Here is an 18,310-nt window from a genome sequence, read left to right as displayed (position 1 = left end):
TGTCTTTCCAGGTGGTTTTGCTCATTATTTTAGAATGTGGAGACAGAGGAGGAGAGAGAGAGAGAGAGAGAGAGAGAGAGAGAGAGAGAGAGAGAAACTGAACTGAACTACTGAACCAGGAACAGAATGATCTGATAGGTCCTAAGAGAGGGGAGGAGGAGCGCGCCCACAGCCCCAGGGTCGCGGGGCGGAGCGCGGGTGCCGCGTGCCGCACGCTGGCGGCGGGAAGGGTGCAGCAGCGCCCCCGCCTGGTTCCCGCGCTCGGGGTCCGGGCAAGTCCCGCCCGCCCAGGTGCCTCGAGAGCGCACTCCGCGGCCGGCGTTCTACCGGATTCGGCGGCTCCCGCGCCTGCCGTGTGCCGGGGCGGCGGCGGCGGCGGCGGCGGCGGCGGCGGCGGCGCAGGCGAGGGGCGTGGCGCCCACTGACCTGCGGCCGGCAGGCTGCAGCGAGCGCCGCGGACCGGCTGGAGCCGGGCTGAGCCGCCGCGCCGGCCTCCCGCCGCACACCGCGGGGGCGCTCGGGGACCGCCGCGCGGGCGCGCACGGGCGGCGCGGGGACCCTCGCCCGGCCTCGCGCCCACCTTCCTAGGGGCCGCGGCCGCGGGCAGCTAAGGCCCGCAGCCCCTCCGCCTCCAGTCTGGGAGCTCCCGGTCCCACTCTGCCATTGCCTATGGGGATCCGAGAGTTTCCCGGCGGCGCACCCGGGGGCAAAAGCATCGCCATGTGAGTAGCGCCCCGCGTGCGGGTGCGCGAGCGGGCGGCCGGGGGCTCTCGGCAGCCGGGACGCCGGGCGGTCTGGGGCTCGGGAGGGGGCGGCGCGCGCGGTGGAGGTGCTCGGGAAGTTTAGGGCATCCTCTCCCTTTCCACTCGTCCCAACCTGCTCTGCCCCGAAGCTCCCGGCGCCGGGCTCCGGAGACGGGACCCGACGCCCAGGGTGCGGAGGGAGCTGGGGTGCGGTGGGAGCGGGGAAGCGCCGGCCCTGCGGCCGCACCTGACCCTGACGGGACCAGGCTGCGCCCCTGCTCGCCCTCCGATCTCACTGTCCTTCTCTCCCTCCCCGCCCACCTGCCCGCGGCCTCAGTGGTATGAGGAGGTCACCGGACGTCAGCCCCAGGAGACTGTCCGACATCAGCCCCCAGCTCCGGCAGCTCAAGTATTTGGTGGTGGACGAGGCGATTAAGGAGGATCTGAAATGGTCGCGCTCGGTGGAGGACCTCACCAGCGGGCCCGTGGGGCTCACGTCCATCGAGGAGCGGATCCTGCGCATCACTGGCTACTACGGCTACCAGCCTTGGGCGGCGAGCTACAAAAGTAAGACCCCCTCGCCTCATTTCCCCGGTCCGCCGGCGCATCTCCCCCTGCGGCTGGCACGGCGGCCTCGGGGAGCGCGCGCAGCCCCGCGACCAGCCGCCCCGCTCCCACCCGCTGCCCTGACCGCGGACACCGACCCGGGCTTGCACGTTTTAGGAATAGGCCCGGAGACGGTTCTCCGGGACCTTTGGGAATATCTGATCCATTTTCTTAAATCCCCGCTCCTTCCCACAGACACCTCTCTGTCTTTATCCCCTTGCGTTTGAGATGTCACAATAAGGAGACAGATTGGGAACTCAGTGTATCCTGCACTGTGTGACTTCTCTGTGGATACGAACGTGTCAGTCGCCCCGGGTCGGGGCTCAGCTGGCTTGGTTAGAGACGACAGACTTAGCACGCCTGGATTTTAACTCTTCCCTGGGTCCCCAAGGCCCCGATGATGGAGGACGATTCTCGGGGCCTTCATTTTAGATGTCATTCACTCCCTTTGCCCCAGGTCTTTAGCTGTCCTCACTGTGGAGGTTCTATATGGATCATTCTAGCTATTGGCATTTGGTCCCTGAGAGATAAACGGTCGGTGCCAGGTGGAACAGCTGAGACTTTTCTTTGCCAGTGGGCCCCAGCGGATGGCTCTGGCAATGCTGTGATCAGTTATACAGATATTACCTGTGTGACCAGGACTAATGTGGTGGACATTTCTTTCTCTCATTTTGGAAGGGAGAAGTTGGCTATAACAAATTCCAGAACCTATAACTGTAAGCCACAATTCGGTGGCCTCACCACTGTCGTTTGACAAGCAGAAAGAGAGCCGTTTATCACCTCAGTCAGTCAAAGAATTGAGTATTGCTTCGTTCCATATGTAATCAAGACTAACAGCTTAATGATTTTGAGATATGGTTTCACCCTTCATGGCTTGAAATTGGAGCATATTTTATTGGTCCTTAGGAACAAAAAATCAGGCTTTTGTAAATTAGTCATATTGAGTTCTAAAAATACGTCTCCCTTTAGTTTTTTTATAAAACCCTGGATTCCAAGCCGAAGGTCAGTGGTATGCTAGCAGTTAGCTGGTTACTTTTATTTGCAGGAAGAAACATTAGATTTTAGTGTTTTGTTTCATGCCTTTACTTGTTTTTAAAGGACGGTGGTGATTGCCTTTAACTCTGTATCAACCTTTAAAAGGTTATCTGCCTTTCCTCTAATCTGCTTCTGCTGCTAAAATTGTAGCTGATAAATTGGCGTTGGATCCCGGAAGGGAGACAAGGGACCGTGTTTTCTTTTCAGCTGAGAAACGTCAGGTATAGGATAAAAGAATGAAAACCCATTGGAAACCATTTCTCTTATAGATAGGGGTAGGACACTCAGTTTCTATTTACACTTTCTAAATTTCGTTTAGAAATGGTCTGTTTCTTATTTCTCTTCTTAGCTTTCTTAGTAAGAAATTAGAATTGTCTAAAGACAGTTGTACAAATTACAGCCTTCATAGAGTCGTCTGTTTAGCCCCTGGAATCATAAGGTTTATCATTGTATAATTCTGAATATTTGCAACTGGCCCCATGAGCTTTATAGAAATTTTCACCAAGGCTTGTGACTCTGCAGGGTTGGCGGGGAGCTTTCAGCAGTGATTGACTGTGTTTGCTACAAACACACTTTATAATTAAGGCAGGGGGAAGGCCTGGAAAATGAGTCCCTTGTACCACCAGTGGTATTCTTAAATACCCTCTCTCTGAGGCTTCATTGAAGGAATAAAGAGCAGTAGACAAGGGTACAGTGGTCATTGTAATCAGAAGAAAATCATCTCACTCCCCCCTCTATTCCTGTGAAGATTCTTCTTTATTCCAAGAGATTTCCTTTTTACTAAGATGCTTTAGGTGACACCTGACGTTTTGATGAATGAATTGGACTTTAAATTTAGAGAAACTTATGTTTTATTAATGTAGCCAAAGATGTTTTAAGGTAGTACTTTGGCTGTTTGCTATTTCTACCCAAGTAGAAAAAAATAATAAAGAGGCTTATCTATCTGTTGGTATCAGTGAGTTATTTTGTTTGTCGGTTACTAATCACACTCAGGTAACTGGGAGAGATGATGATTATGAAATAAATATTCTTCTCAGGGTCTCCAGAGTAAGTTACGGGATGTTCCAAGCTTCATCCTTGACATCGTTGTGTCACCTTTGAGTCATCTTTCAAAGTGGCTTCTCTGTGTCCCCACTGAGGGAGTTGACAGTGAGAGTGTCTGGAGTAGTTGAGAGTGTAAGTTAGCTGCCTTTGTAGCAGCAGAAATTATTTGAATGACCAAATACTCACTGTTATCCTCTTAAGTTTTAGACTTTGTTTGGGGTGGTGAAGATAAATGAGGTAATTGCAAACAGTGCAGAAATGATCTTTGTTTGGGATTCTCAGCCCAATCAGTGAGTTGAACAGATTTTACGCTCGACAAGTGACTTCTTGTGAGGAATTGTTTTAAAAAATCCTAAAGACCCCTGGGTCTGAGAGAGGGTCGGTTTGTATGTCACATTCAACTGAGAATTAAGCTGTTGGTACAAACAAGCAGGTGGGAGGGTTGAATTCCTCTTCTCAGTAGCCACAGTCCTCCGATTCCACATTGCCTGTTTTTGAACCAAACCCCTGGGCAGTTTTCCTGCAGATTCCTTGGCTTCCCAGCTGCGAGTGTACCCAGAGCCCAGGAGGCACATGGTCCACGGTAGTTGCTCAGTTAATATTGGGTTTTTTAAAAAATAGATTAAAAAATTTTTTTTATTGTGGTAAAAATCCCATAACATAAAACATTACTTTAACCCTATTTAACTGTACATTTCAGTGGCACTAAGTACATTCATTGTTGTGCAACTCTCACCGTCATTCATCTCCCAAATTTTTCACCTTCCTGAACTGAAACTCTGTTCCCATTAAACACTAACTCCCTATTTCCCCTGCCCACCTCCACCCCCGGCCCCTGGCATCTACCAGTGTACCTTCCGAGTCTATGAATTTGACCGTTCTAGGTATCTCGTATAACTGGAATCAAACAGTATTTGTCTGCACCTAATGTATATTGGAATTCATTTTTAAAGTTAACTTTAATAAATGTCCTGCAAACAGATTGTACCTTCTTTTTTTTCCCCCCCGCTGTGCTGTAAGTTGGCCCTCATCAGCCATCTACTTGTACATAGTAGTGTACATACGTCAATCCATCCTACCTGCCCCTACCCCCTTGGTGTCCATATGTTTCTTTCCTATGTCTGTGTCTCTATTTCTGCTTTGCAACTAGGTTCATCTGTACCATTTTTCTAAATTCCACATATATGCATTAATATAGGATATTTGTTTTTCTCTTTCTGACTCACTGCGCTCTGTATGAGAGTCTCTAGGTCTATCCACGTCTCTGCAGATAGCGAAGTTTTGTTCCTTTTTATGGCCGAGTGATATTCCATTGTATATATGTACACCACGTATTCTTTATCCATTCCTCCGTTGATGGACATTTAGGTTGCTTCCATGTCCTGGCTAGTTGCTCAGTTAATATTTGTTGAATGAGTGAGTGGATGTGGCCTGAAACATCGACCTCTGGAAGAGAGAACCTTTGAAGGTACCTTCATAGGGATCTGTATTATTTAATTCTCTTTTTTGGCTGCTCTGCACGGCTTGCAGGATATTAGTTTCCCGACCAGGGATTGAACCCGGGCCCTCGGCAGTGAAAGCGTGGAGTCCTAACCACTGGACAACCAGGGAATTCTCTATTACTGAATTCTTTATGCAGACTTATGTTAGGTTGGAATTGCTTTGCCCTTTCCTTATTCTTCCATGGTAAGTGTCATCCTTGGCTTTCTGGACCATAGACTACACCAGAATCCTTTTTATTTTTTGAATTGTCTAATTTATTTAAATATAATGAATTACGTTGACTGATTTTCTAATATTAAATAATCGGGCATGCCTACAGCAAACCCTTATGATGTTTTTGTGTGTTTTTTTTTTTAATTGAAGTATAGTTGATTTACAATGTTGTGTTAGTTTCTGGTGTATAGTAAAGGGATTCAGTTATACATATATCCTTTTTCATATTCTTTTCCATTATGGTTTATTACAGGATATTGAATAGAGTTCCCTGTGCTATACAGTAGGACCTTGTTGTTTATCCATCTTATGTATAATAGTTTGCATCTGCTAATCTCAAACTCCCACTCCAGTCCAACCCTCCCCCCCTCCCCTTCCTCCTTGGCAACCACAATAGGCCAGAATTCTCCATGGCAAGCTTTGAGTTAGCTCAGGGTTTCTCACCTTCAGCATTACTGACACTTTTTTTTTTTTTTAACATCTTTATTGGAGTATAATTGCTTTACAGTGGTGTGTTAGTTTCTGCTTTATAACAAAGTGAATCAGTTATACATATACATATGTTCCCATATCTCTTCCCTCTTAAGTCTCCCTCCCTCCCACCCTCCCTACCCCACCCCTCTAGGTGGTCACAAAGCACCGAGCTGATCTCCCTGTGCTATGCGGCTGCTTCCCGCTAGCTATCTACCTTACGTTTGGTAGTGTATATATGTCCATGCCTCTCTCACTTTGCCCCAGCTTACCCTTCCCCCTCCCCATGTCCTCAAGTCCATTCTCTAGTAGGTCTGTGTCTTTATTCCTGTCTTGCCCCTAGGTCCTTCATGACATTTTTTTTCTTAAATTCCATATATATGTGTTAGCATGCGGTATTCGCCTTTCTCTTCCTGACTTAAATCCTTTATTATGGGGAGAGGGGATCCTGAACGTGGGAGGGTGTTTAGCAGCACCCCTGGCCTCTAGTTCACACCCCCCCAAGTTGTGACAACCAAAAGTGTTTTCAAACAATGCCAGATGTCCCGTAGGAGTGATGAGAAGCCTTCATTTAGGCTCACCCCAAATTTCTGCTGCAAATGAACTGTCTTCCGTGGAGCAGTAGTGCTAACTGAGCAGGCCTGCCTTTGAATTCTGGGCCTTCTCTTCTCTTCCTTCTTCCTGAACCGCTGATTGGGTTTCCAGGAGGGGCCAGGCTAGAATAAACAGCTTTCTGAAAGAGCCCGGTTGCTTGTGCAGTGAACATGATTCCACACCCACTCACTGTAAATTGATAGAAGGTGCTTCAGAACTCAGAAGAGTTTGGAAAGCTTTTCTAGTGATTTCCTTTCCCCTCCCACCTGTGCCACAGCAGAAGAGAAATGACTGGCTGGAATCTCTTCTGCCTCCCCCTTCCTTTCTTATTCCTCTGGGATAGATCGCAGTTGGGGAGGAGATGGCTGTGGAGAGGAAGGGATGCTTGAAGTAGTGGGTCTTGGAGATCCCAGACACAGGTTCTTATGCAGGATGAAAGGACATCTATATATGCTCCTTTATTTTCATTTATTCATTTAGCAAAGTTTTTGAGAACATTTATGATGCCCATGGCTGAGGAGTGCCCTTGCCGAGAAACAGAAATCCACAGACACATTGTTCACAGTTAGCAGGGATGCGTTACTTAGCAAAAGGTTTCCCTAAAGGACGTTTTCAAACAGTGAGCTCACAAACTTCTCTAGTAAAGAAACTTCCTAGGAATAGCTTTTGGAGCTATACACTTGACTCCTGAGTGGGCTTACTAGTACTTCATGGTGCTGGTATGTGCAAATACAAATGATTTTTTTTTTTTTTTAAATGCTGATGGGTTTCGTTTGTGAGTCACTTTTAGAGTAGACGGTAGGCTAATCCCAAATGGCCACCCCATCTCCAGCCTATCCCACCGGGCCTGCCGTTGGCGACTTGAATCAAGGTTAAGAGCCTGAGGATTACTGAGCAAAACCCAGTTTATTTCGGGGGAGGTTTCATAGTTCAAGCGGAGAAAACGGGAGGGCATTGAATAGCTCACCTAGTGACAAGGAAATCGCATGTTTCAGGATCCTCCAGGTTGCCAGTGTTAGGAAGGGTTTGTGAGGTGAGGGGGGGAGGTTTATGGAGAAGGACAGTCTTGCTACTTCTGTGTGCCCTTTCAGACCAGACCATGAGTAGATGTTGCTTATGTGGTTTCCAGTGATAACTGGAACAGTGGCTCGTAGTATAATTGAATTCATGGTGAGCAACTTCTGTTTGATCCTCCCAAGATAGTAAAGGTCAGGTCAGCAATTCAAAAATGACCCACTTGGAAGAGCTGTATAATTTGGTTGTAAAAGTTTATTCTAGAATGGAATTCTTTTTCATAATCTTTTGCATTATGGTTTATTACAGGATATTGAATATAGTTCCCTGATATTGAATATAGTTTATTATAGGATATTGAATATAGTTTCTGTTACGGTTTATTATAGGATATTGAATATAGTAAGACCTTGTTGTTTATCCATCCTATATATAATAGTTTGCATCTTCTAATCCCAAACTCCCAATCCATCCCTCTTCCACCCCCTCTCCTCCTTGGCAACCACAAGTCTGTTCTCTATGTCTGTGAATCTGTTTCTGTTTCATAGATAAGTTCATTTGTGTCATATTTTAGGTTCCACATGTAAGTGATATCATATGATATTTGTCCCTTTCTGTCTGACTTACTCCACTTAGTATGATAATCTCTAGGTCCATCCATGTTGCTGCAAATGGCATTATAGATTGAAAAGATTTTAAAAGGAAAAACGTTGGAGGGGGTGGGGGTAGGGTGGGGAAGGCATAGAGCATAACATTTTCTGATGTCTCAGAGCATCAGTTTTATTCATGAATATGAATCCGTGCTAACAATTTAGTAAATAGCTTTCTGAGATTTGAGAAGATTACAATGCAGAACTCTTCTTTTTGAAGGGAGCACATTTCTCCCCAGTACACTCAGATCATTGACCGGGAGTTATAAGCCCTTTGCAAATGGTCCAGATTCTCACCTCCAGGAAAAGCCTAGTCTTCCTGGCTTTGGAAGAGGCTTGGGCAAAGAGATGTCTCACTGTTCTTCACAAGTCTATCCTGAGTGTCTACAAAGTGCCTAGTCTGAAATAAAACACTCCAGTGTTGAGTGTTTCTCCTTTTCTTAAGCAGCTGGAAAAAATCAGGTGAGTTGCATTAAAACAATGAATCCACATGTGTATGAGCCATTGAACTCTGTTAAGTGTTTCACTGAGCGTTGATAAGGATGCTGACTGAATCGTAGCCTCTCATGAAGGAGGGGACCACTGCAGTTTTTTTCTGTGTTGTCGGGAGAAGCAGAGGGAATAGAATCCACACGGGGAGCTCTCTTCACATCCCAGCAATGTCTCTGCTGGCAAGTTACTCACCTCTGTGAGCCTCTGTTTTCTCATCTACAAAATGGGGGCGAATATAACTGCTTTTCAGGATGGTCATGAGGATGAAATGAAATAATGAATATCTAGCATCTAGCCCTTTGCCTGGCATCCATAAATGCGCCTTTATTTTCATTTATTCACTTTGCAAACTTTTTGAGCATGTACCAGGTGCCAGAATATACAGATAAGTGATGGGGGACAAGACTTCTTTTTTTTTTTCTTTATTAAGTAGGAAATGTGGAGTAATCTGTTATTCATAAATTTCAGTATTTATAAGACATTCTAAAAAAGAAAAGCAAGAATAGAAAGACAAGAAGATTCTTAAAAATTTCTTAGCCGGGCTTCCCTGGTGGCACAGTGGTTGAGAGTCCGCCTGCCGATGCAGGGGACACGGGTTCGTGCCCCCGTCTGGGAAGATCCCACATGCCACGGAGCGGCTGTGCCCGTGAGCCATGGCTGCTGAGCCTGCGCGTCTGGAGCCTGTGCTCCGCAATGGGAGGGGCCACATCAGTGAGAGGCCCGCGTACCGCAAAAAAAAAAAAAAATTTCTTAGCCTACTTTTTAATAGGATTGAATCTTCTGAATCTGCAGGAAAACACAGAAGAAATTAATAATAAACTTCCGTCTGACATATTTTCTAATTCTATGCAAAAATGAGAAAAGTCTAAAATACCATTTTATACTGTGCATGAATTACTACAAGACAGTGTACAAATTATTTGTATTGGGAAACGGGTTCTTGCCTTCAAATCTTACAGACTGGAGGGAGAGGAAAGTGAAATAATATGGCTCTGGAGTGGTGAGTTTCAGGTCAGAAGCTGGAGGAGTAATAAACCACAGGAAGTGGGTGGAGGGGAGGTTTGCCTTTCAGGCAAAGGCACAGTATAAGCACAGCAATGTACACGAGCTGTTACTGGAAGGTCATCCAGCTTGACTGGAACATAGCGTCACAGAAATGTACAGGATGAAGTTGGACTGTGAATGGAAACTGACATTATGCTCTGGTCATTTGACGTGTGTCATCAGGAGGGCCATTAATGCAGAAATGCCACCTTACTCATCCAAGGCCCAGTCTGAGCGTCGCTTCTCCCAGGGGGCCTCCCTGACCGCGTTGGATCTGGTGAGGTGTCCTTGCTTGGGCTCCCATGGTGCTGTCACTTCCCATACATATTGTCATGGCTGGTTTAATCGTGTGGCTGAAACCTACAGGTGGAAAGCTCTGCGAGGGCACGGCTCTTTCCCATGTCGCCAGCCCCTCAGTGTGGTTCTTGGAACGTAGAACTGTGATGATTCTATCCCCAGATCACAGAGTGTCCCTGGCACCTAAATCGATAAACATTTGTTAAATGTACTAACGGAAGGCCATTTACACGCACACAGAAACAGTTCCTAAGCATCTCCATTTCTGTGGGGGTCTTCCAGAATTATCCTGCATAGAACACTTCTGATTGCCTTTCGCAGTCAAGAAGTGGGACGCCCACTGCTTGGTCACCTAAAAACACTGACAAGCAATCTCACTGCTAGAGCTTAATTAGTCTCACGTCAGAGTGTTTTGCCTCATTCTGATAACCTCACTTTAAAAGCAGTTTGGGGGCTTCCCTGGTGGTGCAGTGGTTGAGAGTCCGCCTGCCGATGTAGGGGACACGGGTTCGTGCCCCGGTCCGGGAAGATCCCACATGCCACGGAGTGGCTGGGCCCGTGAGCCATGGCCGCTGAGCCTGCGCGTCCGGAGCCTGTGCTCCGCAACGGGAGAGGCCACAACAGTGAGAGGCCAGCGTACCGCAAAAAAAAAAAAAGCAATTTGGAATAAATGAACAGGGAAGAAGAGAAAATGGATCAGTGGGATTTAAAAACATGTTCTATAGGCAAGGTTTAAATATTGGGGGAGAGAGAGGTGAATCAGGCAAACAGCATGTCTTTATGAGAACAATTGGAGTGGACGCCTTCCCAGCTCACTGTAACCCCCTTAACTGCCCTGCACCGTGTCTTCAGGGTGTGCCCTTAGCATCACCTTCCTCCTGGACACCATAGATTAGATTGGGGTGGACCCTTGACCCACAGTCACTTGATCAATATCTCCCTCCTGGAATTTGAGATTAAAACCAGGAGATTGTGGTCTAGTTGGTGTGGTCTTTTAAGTGGAGGAGAAGCTATGAGGGAGCTAGCCTGGCTTTCGTGTGGAGGGAGAGGCAGAGAAAGCTGGTCCACGTAGAGGGAAGAATAGAGCAGGTGTGTAAGCAACCCAGAGAGGGCCTTGACGTTTTCCTGCACTCCACGCTGGGTACCGTTTCCCTCCAACGTCAAGATCTTGCTGTAGTGCCTCCTCCGAGCTCCAGGAGACACCACTGTTGCAAGGGAACAGTCCCTTCCTGTGAAGTGAGCGGAAGCTAAGTTTTGTCCCGTGCAACTGCAGACTCCTAGCTGAGGAAGATTTCTGAGCCACTTCTGCTCAGGCCCACGTAGGACAGAACAAGGATGTACATAAACAAAGAATTTTTCATTGGAAATGAGAAATCCCTTCCTGACTGCTGAGATAAAGAAGGTCCTGGAGCCTCCGTCACTGGGGAGCTGCAAAAAGAGGTGGACACCCAGCACCCCAGGTGCACTGAGTATTTCCTTACCCTGTGTCAGGGAATTGAAGTCGATTTTTTTTAAATACGTGATGTCTTTTGGTTCAATTCTTTGGTGAATGTGCATTGATCAGTAGAGTAATAGACCAGTTTTGTTTTCTTATCTTATTGCAAAGCCTAGAAAGGGACTGGGGCAATTAGGAATCTGGTCAGTTCTTTTGGTTAATGATGGTGACAAGCCCTTGGACAATTGCCTGGGACGTGGGCACATTTTTCTCTTATGCAGCTGGAGGTAGCCTTAATTTATGACAGCCTTCGAGATGGTAGGAAATAAATTGCTTCTCTCAGGTGATTTGCAGCCCCGAAGGCTCAAGGCTGTTACGGAGCCCTGCGACAGAGAGATATTCAGCGTAACCTCTCAGAACCATTTTCCAGTTGTGATACGTGTTTTCTGTGACGTTCACGTTTGCTGCTTGTCAGTCTGCTGCACATCACCCATAGTACTTGACTAGATAAGAATTTCTTAGGAGAGTTATTTTTATCCTTTTTCATCATCGAGTTTGTACCATGTAGTGTTGTAAAAACTTGCATATATCCTCAGAGTTTTATTCAGAAGGGCCAGAAGAAAGATGCTACTTAATGAATACCATCTTTCCTTCCTTCATTTTCTTTTTAGAAATTGTTTGCTCATTTTCAGTGAATGTATATGAAGATGTCCTGTCCTTAAAGAAAATATATAATTATGATCGTAGGTATGAAACAGTTCGGTTTTGTTTGTGCAGTGTTCGTCTCACGCCATGCACGTGTGAGAGTTTAAGAAACACTCTTTATCGACAAGTGCGTTATGCTGGCGTTCGATACCGAGGAAGGACTTGAACTTCCCACCTCTATACCATTTTTTTAAGAGAAAGAATGAAATGGTTTGAAGACCGTTTAAATGCCATAACCCAGAGCAGCAGATTTCAAGGGTTTATCCAAACTCTTTCCTTTGAAGTCAGCATTTGGTTTTATTAAATCTTTAACGTGAACATTTTTGGTAGGTGTATCTGATTTTATGCTGTCGGTGTGTTTTCAGTTCCATGTCAGTGAAATTTATGTAATTCGAATTTATTCTAAAAACACTAGGAAAACTAGTAGTGGTGCATGTGTCATTGCGTTTGTTCTGTCTGTAACCTGCATGTGTCTTGTGTTTCTCTCAGAATACATGGAAGAGTTTCAGTATGGTGGCTGGAAGGTAGAGAGAGGAACACCTTCAGACCAGACCCCACTGCCACAATTCTCTCTCTTGAGGAGCCTGTAGGCCAGGCAGGGGCTTCAGAAAACACCGTATGAAGTTTCAAACACTACTCATGGAAGGGTTCATTGGCCAGTGGTTTGGAAACAGATCAAACAGTGGAACCTGCTGTGAGTGCGTATTCGTTGATCCATTCATCCACCCATCCATCCCTCCAATCACTCACTCGCTCACTCATTCATTCAGACATCAAATAGTTCACTGCTTCTAATAGGCAGTAAATATTTTCGCTGCTAAGATAAACATACACTCCATATATGGCGTATTTCCTAGGAAATTACAGAGCAGGGAGACAAGACAGACATCTCCTCCTCCATGAAGTCCCATACTTTCCTTGTTTCGGGGCCATCTCACAGGTGGATTACATGTTTCTTTTTGGTGCCTCCCCAGCTAAACATCTTGGGGTATTTTGGGTGCACGTTGACCAGCCTTACACTAAACTCTATTATACACGTATTATTGCGTAATATTTTATGAGGGGCACATGAACAGCTAGTTCGCGTCAGGATAGGGTCTGAGCCTCAGGGAAGTTGTTTTTCTCTCCCTTTGGAAACTTGAGTTCTGCTGTTGTAGTGAGAGTTCTAATTTGTTCTTTTGTTTTAGCCCAGGCATGAAACATTTTTTCTTTTTCTTGTAATCATGCAACAACAAAGATTTTTGACTGAGTTGATGAGATTAAGCTACTAAGCCCACACGTTGTTTTTTCCCTAATGTTTTCTGCTGCAGGCATTCCGTTTCTTTCCAGCTCTGAACAAAGCTAGCCTGAGACCTGAGACGTTTTTCTTCCTCTCACTAGGGTCCTAACAGAAATAGCAGTAGACTGGATTTCAAGGGAGTGGGGATTTGCTTCCAGCTCTGCGTGTTCTATCCCGTGTTGCTGCCTGTTCTGCTTATATGCTGTTGCTCCAGTTCCTTTAAGAGAAGATCCCCGTGTCCGTAGAAATACTCCTTTAAAGCTGTTCTCTTGGTTGTTCAGCTTAAGAGTCATAACACTGTCCAGTTCTTCTAGATGCGAAGGGAGTGATATTTCTAAGAGGCATCTCTACTTTTCTCTGTTAATAAAAATCAAAACGGGGCTTCCCTGGTGGCGCAGTGGTTGGGAGTCTGCCTGCCGATGCAGGGGACGCGGGTTCGTGCCCCGGTCCAGGAAGATCCCACATGCTGCGGAGCGGCTGGGCCCGTGGGCCATGGCCGCTGAGCCTGTGCGTCTGGAGCCTGTGCTCCGCAACAGGAGAGGCCACAGCAGTGAGAGGCCCGCGTACAGCAAAAAAAAAAAAAAAAAAATCAAAACGTCCTGATTTACGTGCCTGTTACTTTGAATATAGATATATGTATATATGTATTTTATTGAAACATAGTTGATTTACAATGTTGTGATAGTTTCAGGTGTCTAGCAAAGTGATTCAATCATATATATAATATATATATATATATATATTTTGTTTTGTTTTATTTTCAGATTCTTTTCCCTTATAGGCTATTACAAAACATTGAGTATAGTTCTATGTGCTATACAGTAGGTCCTTGTCGGCTGTTTTATACATAGTAGTGTGTTTATGTCAATTCCAAATTCCTAATCTGTTCCCTGATCCAATCGTAAGTTTGTCCTCTATGTCTGTGGGTCTGTCTCTATTCTGTATACAAGTTCATCTGCATCATTTTTTTTTTTAGATTCCACATATAAGTGACATCATACGATATTTGTCTTTCTCTATCTGGCTTACTTCACTCAGTATGATAATCTCTAGGTCCATCCACTCTGCTGCAAATGGCATTATTTCATTCCTTTTTATGGCTGAGTAGTATTCCGTTGTATAAATATACCACATCTTCTTTATCCATTCATCTGTCAATGAACTAAATTTAGGTTGCTTCCATGTCCTGGCTATTGTGAATGGTCTGCAGTGAATGTTGGGGTGCACGTATCTTTTCGAATTATGGCTTTCTCCAGATATATGCCCAGGAGTGGGATTGCTGGATCATATGGTAGCTGTGTTTTCAGTTTCTTAAGGCACCTCCATGCTGTTCTCCATAGCGGCTACACCAACTTACATTCCCACCAACGGTGTATGGGGGTTCCTTTTTCTCCACACCCTCTCCAGCACTCATTATCTGTAGACTTTTTGATGATGGCTATTCTGGCTGGTGCTAGGTGATCCTGGAACCACTTCCCCATGTGTGGATGAGTCTAAGACTCAGGGATGAGTTTGCGCTAAAATATAGGATGAGGTTGAGTTGTTGGAGGACAGTGTCTAGCTCCCTCCTCCTTTCCTGTCTTGCTCGCCTCCTTCCTAGGCCCCCACCTTCTCTTTGAACTGCACACATGGAAGTCTGAGCGTGGACAGGAGGCTGTGCGTCTTTGGAACTGATGCTTCCTAATGGTCAGCAGGTGACCAAAAGTCCCTCGAATCAGTGCCTGGGGACCTGGATTTCTCTACTGTTTTCTGTTGCTGTGGCTTCTGTAGGGGAGGGAGGTGGCTTAGTCAGCCGGGGTCCCTTGGCCACCTTGCCCTTGATAAAAGGCCAGGAGGTGACAAGATAATAGTTATCTTCTAGTGGCTTCCGTCTCTGGTCCCAAGGCCTCAGCAGTGTACTGAGACTGCCTCATTTTCTGTGTAGAGGTGTCTGTGTTGCTTTGGGGGAAACAGAATAAAGAGAAAACACACTATTGTTTTCCTTTACAGTTTACTCTCTGAATAGTACCTCACTTCTGACATTTCTGGTCACCCAATGTGTGGTAGTTTTTCCCATACCAGACAATTCTGTGACACCAGCTGGGTGTGCTAAAATTTAGCTCATTTCTGACACTGTATCTGGAGATGGCATCAGATCCCACAGGCTAAGGGCTCTGTCCCACAAGACTGCCCCTCACTTCAGATGCCAATCACTAGTAGAGGTTCCTACAGTCCCCTCCTTGGGTTCATTTAAGTCGCTAAAGTGGCTCACAGAACTCAGGAAAACAATTTACCTACTAGATCATCTGTGTATCATGAAAGGATGTAACTTAAGAACAGCCCAGAGGAAAGATGCTTAGAGTAAGGGATGTGGGAAGGGGCACAGAGCTTCCATGCCCACTCTGGGTGCACCACCCTCCCAGCATCTCCACATGCTATGTCCGTCAGTCTGGAACTTTCCAAACTCCCTCCTCTCGGGTTATTTTGGAAGCCCCATTACCTAGGTGTGACTGATTAAATCATTGGCCAGTGGTGGTTGATTCACCCTCCAGTCCCTCTCCTCTCCTGGAGATGGGGGTAGGTGGGACAGAAAGTAAGAACCCTCTAATGAATTGGTTCCCCTGGCAACCAGCCCCCATCCTTAGGGGCTTTCCAAAAGTCACTTCATTAACATAAACTCAGGTGTGGTTGAAAGAGGCTTGCTGTGAATAACAAAAACATGTTTCCTGTTTTTATCACTTAGGAAATTCCAAGGGGTTTAGGAGCTCAGTGCCAGAAATGGGGATGAAAACCAAATACATATTTTTTACTATAAATCACAATATCACCCATAGGTATGAAAGACATTTTGGAGGCAATTGGAGGAAATTTGAATGCCTACAGTTTATTAAATTATTTTATGGAATATTGTTATTTTTCTTGGGCTTAATAATATTAGCGTGGTCACGTAGGAGGATGTCCTTATTCCTAAGAGATACTGAAGTATTTAGGGATAGAGTGTTGTTATGTTTGTCATGTACTTTAAGTAGTTCAACAAAATCAATTATAGATCGATAGTTAGATTGAATGACAGATGAACAGAATGTGGCGAAATTGTAATTTTTGGTGAATCTGAATAATAGATATATGTGTTCATTGGACTGTTTTCTCAGCCTTTCGGTAAATGTGAACATTTTTGAAATAAAAATGTCGTCGTTTCAGCCAATGGCATAGCATAGCCCAGGCCTTAAAGGGTTAGTTATTGTAACCGAGACCGTACCTTACGGGGCCTCCCCAGGACAGACCCTTCCCCCATATCCTCTGCTGTAGCTCCTCTCTGAAGCACCCAAATACTACTACCTCATGCATATTTCCTGAGTAGTTCTACAGATGCTAAAACCACCACCAAATGGAAGAAATTCACTACTCAATGATCAGGAGCCCCCAGACCTACTGGCACCTAAAGACCCCTGTGACACCACCCTGTTACCTCACCATCAGCCAATCAGAGAATTGTGCACAAGCTGATCACATACCCTGCAACCCCCCATTCCTTCACCTGGCCTTTAAAAATGCTTTGCTGAAACCCTTTGGGGAGCTTGGGGCTTTTGGGGCGTGAGCCATCCGTTCTCCTTGCTCGGCCCTGCTACAGACCTTTCTCTGCTCCAAACTCTGATGTTTCGGTTTTTTTAGCCTTGCTGTGCATTGGGCACAGGGACTTGTAACATTATTATATCAGAATTTATCCAAAAAGCAGGGAGAACTGTGTGCACTCTGACATGTTGTCTCAGGGAAGGTGGAGGTTCTACACTTCCCAGGCAGCGCTGTCACTGGTTCCCTCCAGCATTTCAGTGCTTGTGCCGTCTTCCAGGTAGGACTGAACCCAAGTGTTATGGTCTGAGTGTTTTTGTCCCCGGAAAATGTGCATGTTGAAGTCCTAACCCCCAGTGTGATGGAATAAGGAGGTGGGCCTTTGGGAGGACATTAGGTCATGAGGTGGTGCCTTCATGAATAGGGTTAGTGCCTTTCTAAGAAGAGTGCAGAGAGCTAGGTCACTCTCTTTCTACCATGTGAGGACACAATGAGAAGATGGCCATCTACAGCCCGGAAGAGGGCTTTCACCAGAACCCAACTGTGCTGGCATCCTCATGTCAGACTTCCAGCCTCCAGAACCGTGGGAAATGAATTTCTGCCGCTTAGTCTGTGGCACCTGTGATAGCAGCCCGAACCGACCAAGACCCTCAGGGGCATCTGCCCTGGTCCCCATCCCCCACCTCTGGCCACATCAGTGTCCCCCAAACATGCTCTTCAGCGGGATGTGTTTGTGGCATAGATCGTTTTCATCAATGTATACCTATCCCCAAACTCATCCATTTGTATACGTGAAATATGTGTGGCTTTTTGTATGTTAATCATACCTCAATATAAAGTGGGTTTTTTTTAACCTTTAATTTAATTTTTAAAATTTTTTGGCTGCACTGGGTCTTCATTGCTGTGTGCGGGCTTTCTCTAGTTGTGGTGAGCGGGGGCTGCTCTTCGTTGAGGTGCTCGGGCTTCTCCTTGGGGTGGCTTATCTTGTTGCAGAGCACGGGCTCTAGGCCCGCGGGCTCAGTAGTTGTGGTGCACGGGCTTAGTTGCTTTGCGGCATGTGGGATCTTCCTGGACCAGGGATTGAACCCATGTCCCCTGCATTGGCAGACTGATTCTTAATCACTGCACCAGAGAAGTCCTGCGCTCTTGTTTCTTGACTCTTCCGCCCTTGTCTCTGCATCCCCTCTCTTCCCTGATTAGCAACTGTTTGAACCTGCTCCTTGGAACTCAGAGAAGGTCGTAGAGGCGGAATGAAGCCTATTTCCTGTAATCAAGAAATGGGGGACACAGAAAGGCTTTTGTGCCCAGGAGCCCCCCAGGGTTCTGTTCGGTTTCAGCCACTCAGGGATCATATTACTTCTGCCTCAAGGTGAATGCATGAGAATTAAAGGCATTATTATAAGTTATGGGGGGGGGTTCCCTTGTTAAAAAAGGGAAGATCTTCTCCTTAAGAATAAGAAAAAGGGAGACTTTTGGAATCCTCAATGGAACAGAGAAAGCAGAAATGCTAAAGTGTATTAAGGCCAAGGCTCCTTGAGCTGGGGGTGGGAGAGATTGATTGGTTTCAGAATCAAGTCTGCTTGCGAGGTTGCAGGAAGAGTATTGAGTGGGAGGCAAGAGTGGGGTTTGAATCTCA

At 46.1% G+C, this 18,310-nt stretch overlaps 1 protein-coding gene across 1 annotated transcript in view; it reads left to right on the top strand.

The window, feature by feature from the left end:
• The first annotated feature begins 219 nt into the window (after window positions 1-219).
• Window positions 220-18,310, top strand: part of SLC35F3 (solute carrier family 35 member F3) — a 289,746-nt gene continuing 271,655 nt past the window's right edge. Inside the window, exons 1-2 of the mRNA XM_079900261.1 lie at window positions 220-722; window positions 1,081-1,310. Of these exons, the coding sequence (XP_079756387.1) occupies window positions 670-722; window positions 1,081-1,310 (283 nt within the window). The 5' untranslated portion in view covers window positions 220-669. The remainder of the gene's footprint in view (window positions 723-1,080; window positions 1,311-18,310) is intronic.

The sequence above is a fragment of the Stenella coeruleoalba genome (assembly GCF_951394435.1).
Source record: "Stenella coeruleoalba genome assembly, chromosome: 16".
NCBI classification, from domain to species: Eukaryota; Metazoa; Chordata; class Mammalia; order Artiodactyla; family Delphinidae; genus Stenella; species Stenella coeruleoalba.
The sequence above is the reverse complement of the archived record's forward strand: the minus strand, read 5'-3'. Positions and strand labels throughout refer to the sequence as shown.